Here is a 2,533-nt window from a genome sequence, read left to right as displayed (position 1 = left end):
GAGTACACTGGCAGGATGGCAGAGTGTGAAAGATTTGTGCCCTTAACCAAACTTGTGTACCAACAGTATATACCTTTGCCAACCAAAGTTGGCTATCTTGTCATGGTCTTACTATTTTTACCTTTAGGCCACAGGTGTGTACCTGGTTGTGTTTTATGCAAAGTATTTCACCTTTTAACAAAAGTTGTGTACATTGTTAGGAAATCACCAACAATAAACACAACTTTTTAGGTGAAATACTTTGCTTCAAACACAACCAGGAACACAACTGTGGCAAAAAGCTAAAATTTACACACAGTTATATACCTGGTTTTGAATACCTTTTGACCTTTGAAATTATTTAACCTTTTTTTGTAAACATATTTCGCCGCAGAAAGAAATGACAGACAACCATTGTAAAAGTAATTTAACTTTTATTTAAATTTTTTTTTTTTTTTTGTAAAATGTTTTTAAAGTTAAAAAAAACTTTTTGAATAAATGTTTGAAAACAAACAAATGGCCATTTTTATTAAAAAAAACATTACAACTCGGTGTAGTGTGGGGTGGAAATACTGCTGGAGGGGCTGCGGGACACTTCGACACTGGGAGTTTGGAGAGAGGACTGGGATCGTGGTGGGGAAGGAACAGTTAGAGGTGAAGGTGTGGAAAAAGCTACAGAATGAGTGGACATGTGGGAGGCAGAAGAGGTGGTGGGCGGTGGAGTGGAGGGTTGGGCAGGGACTGTAGGAGCAGATGATGTTGATGGCAAGTTGTATGAGGAAGGAGTTTGGTACGGGGCAGGTTGCTGGAAGTGGGGAGATGTCTGGTACTGGGGAGGTTGCTGGTACTGGGGAGTTTGCTGGTACTGTGGAGTTTGCAGGTACTGGGGAGGTTGCTGGTACTGGGGAGGTTGCTGGTGCTGGGGAGGTTGCTGGTATGTAATAGGAGGGGGAGGATGGAAAGTGGCTGGAGGGGGTGCAGGTGGAGGAACTACTGTGGTGGGAGGAGGAGGTTGGGAGGTAACTTGTTGGAGAGCACCGTGGCATGAATGCATTACATGCATCTGCTGGGTAGGAGAGAGCGTTTCCATGCGCTCCACAACAGACCTGAAAAAGGTGTGGTTTGGCAAAGATCTTGCTTCTGAATGCATGGTTTGCAGAAGTGTCTTCACCTCCAGAATGCTGGAGTTGATCTGCTGAAAGCCTGCGGAGATTTGCTCTGACAAGACTTTTAGACAGTTCTGGAAAGATGCATTCAGATGCAAGAACTCTGGCGCATAAGTCTTTTCCTGACCCCTCTGCCGCCCAGTACCCGCAGGTGTACTAGAGGTGGCAGGGGCAGAAGGGTGGGGTAAAGGGAAAGCGATCTCCTCACCAGCAGCTTCATGTAATGTAGGCGGCCACGATGCTCCTGTGCTGGTGGATGGGACAGATGGGTCGAATGTGTGGGAAGGCTGGGAAGGTGCAGATGTACCGGGGCGGTCGAAGTGTCCCTCGGTGCCGGTCTCCTCAGGGATCGCCTCAGAAGGGTTCAATCGTGCAGGCTCCCGAGTGCTGCTCACCGTGCTGTGGAATAAAGAGAAAAAAAAACAATTAAAATAGTGACATGGTATGGCCCTGGCTGAAAAAAAAAAGTTACATCTAAACATTTTTTTGTCACATGTGGTGAGTAATATTTACCTTCTGGTGACCATTGTATCCCGGAGGAACGACAGGGCTCGTGCGTACTTGTACTTGCTCCTGCGTCCTCCAGATCCACTCGGGGCCCGCATCTCTTTATTGAACTCCTTCTTGAAACGATCCCTCACAGACCGCCACCGCTTCACAATTCTCTCCCCTGAAACGAGAAAGGACAAAGTGGTTAGTATACAACATCAGTGTTTCCCAAACTCCAGTCCTCATGGTCCCCAGGGGTCATGTTTTCAGGATTTCCAAAGTAAATAGAAATCCTGAACACATGATCCGTGGGGACCACGAGGACTGGAGTTCGGGAAACACTGGTTTAAATCAAGCAACTGGTACTGTATATACTGTGGTGTAATGACCACTGTGTCCACGAGGGGGCGCTGTGTGGATGTCCCAAGAGTGTGAGTGGTTGAAGAGCCATTATGTATCTCAAGGTGGGTGACCTTGAGATAGAGACATATGTATGTTTATGAATGCTATTGTAAAGTATATATGTCTGTGTGAAGGACCTGTGGTGAGGTCATAGTCATGTGACCCGGTGGGCGTGGCTATGGACCATATAATGTGGCCAGGTTAGGTCACATGGAGTGAATGCTGGGACCTGATTGGTCCAGTTTGGAAGGTCCCGTGAGGAGAAGGATCTCCTCACTAACAGCAGCCTGTGGAGCGGCTGTGTGTGTAATGGCGGCCAGTATCTGAGAGTCCCTGAGGAGTGAGTGGACTTCTGCGGCCTGGAGAAACAGCCATATGGGAACCCTGACGTGGGTGAGATAACCCTGGGGCTAAATAGCCTGTATAATGGACGCTCTCCTGTAATGCTGTGTATATTGCTGCTGGAGGTTTATGAAGGATGAATAAACCTCATAGAC

At 47.2% G+C, this 2,533-nt stretch overlaps 1 protein-coding gene across 1 annotated transcript; it reads right to left on the bottom strand.

Moving 5' to 3' along the window:
* Positions 1 to 226: 226 nt before the first annotated feature.
* LOC141084956 (uncharacterized) lies at positions 227 to 1,858 on the bottom strand. The gene is made up of 2 exons (XM_073569894.1): positions 1,659 to 1,858; positions 227 to 1,544 (listed from the first exon to the last, which is right to left on the bottom strand). Exons 1-2 carry the CDS (start codon positions 1,748 to 1,750, stop codon positions 521 to 523), a joined length of 1,116 nt encoding a protein of 371 aa, XP_073425995.1. The 5' UTR covers positions 1,751 to 1,858; the 3' UTR covers positions 227 to 520.
* Between the last annotated feature and the right edge of the window lie 675 nt (positions 1,859 to 2,533).

This window comes from Dendrobates tinctorius, unplaced genomic scaffold (assembly GCF_039654945.1).
Source record: "Dendrobates tinctorius isolate UK_male_01 unplaced genomic scaffold, ASM3965494v1 ptg000028l, whole genome shotgun sequence".
Lineage (NCBI taxonomy): Eukaryota > Metazoa > Chordata > Amphibia > Anura > Dendrobatidae > Dendrobates > Dendrobates tinctorius.
The sequence above is the reverse complement of the archived record's forward strand: the minus strand, read 5'-3'. Positions and strand labels throughout refer to the sequence as shown.

Coding starts and splice junctions, on each gene's coding strand:
- LOC141084956 (XM_073569894.1), bottom strand. CDS start 1,750: ATGCGGGCCCCGAGTGGATCTGGAGGACGCAGGAGCAAGTACAAGTAC. Junction 1,545..1,658: donor GATACAATGGTCACCAGAAG/GTAAATATTACT, acceptor TTTATTCCACAG/CACGGTGAGCAGCACTCGGG.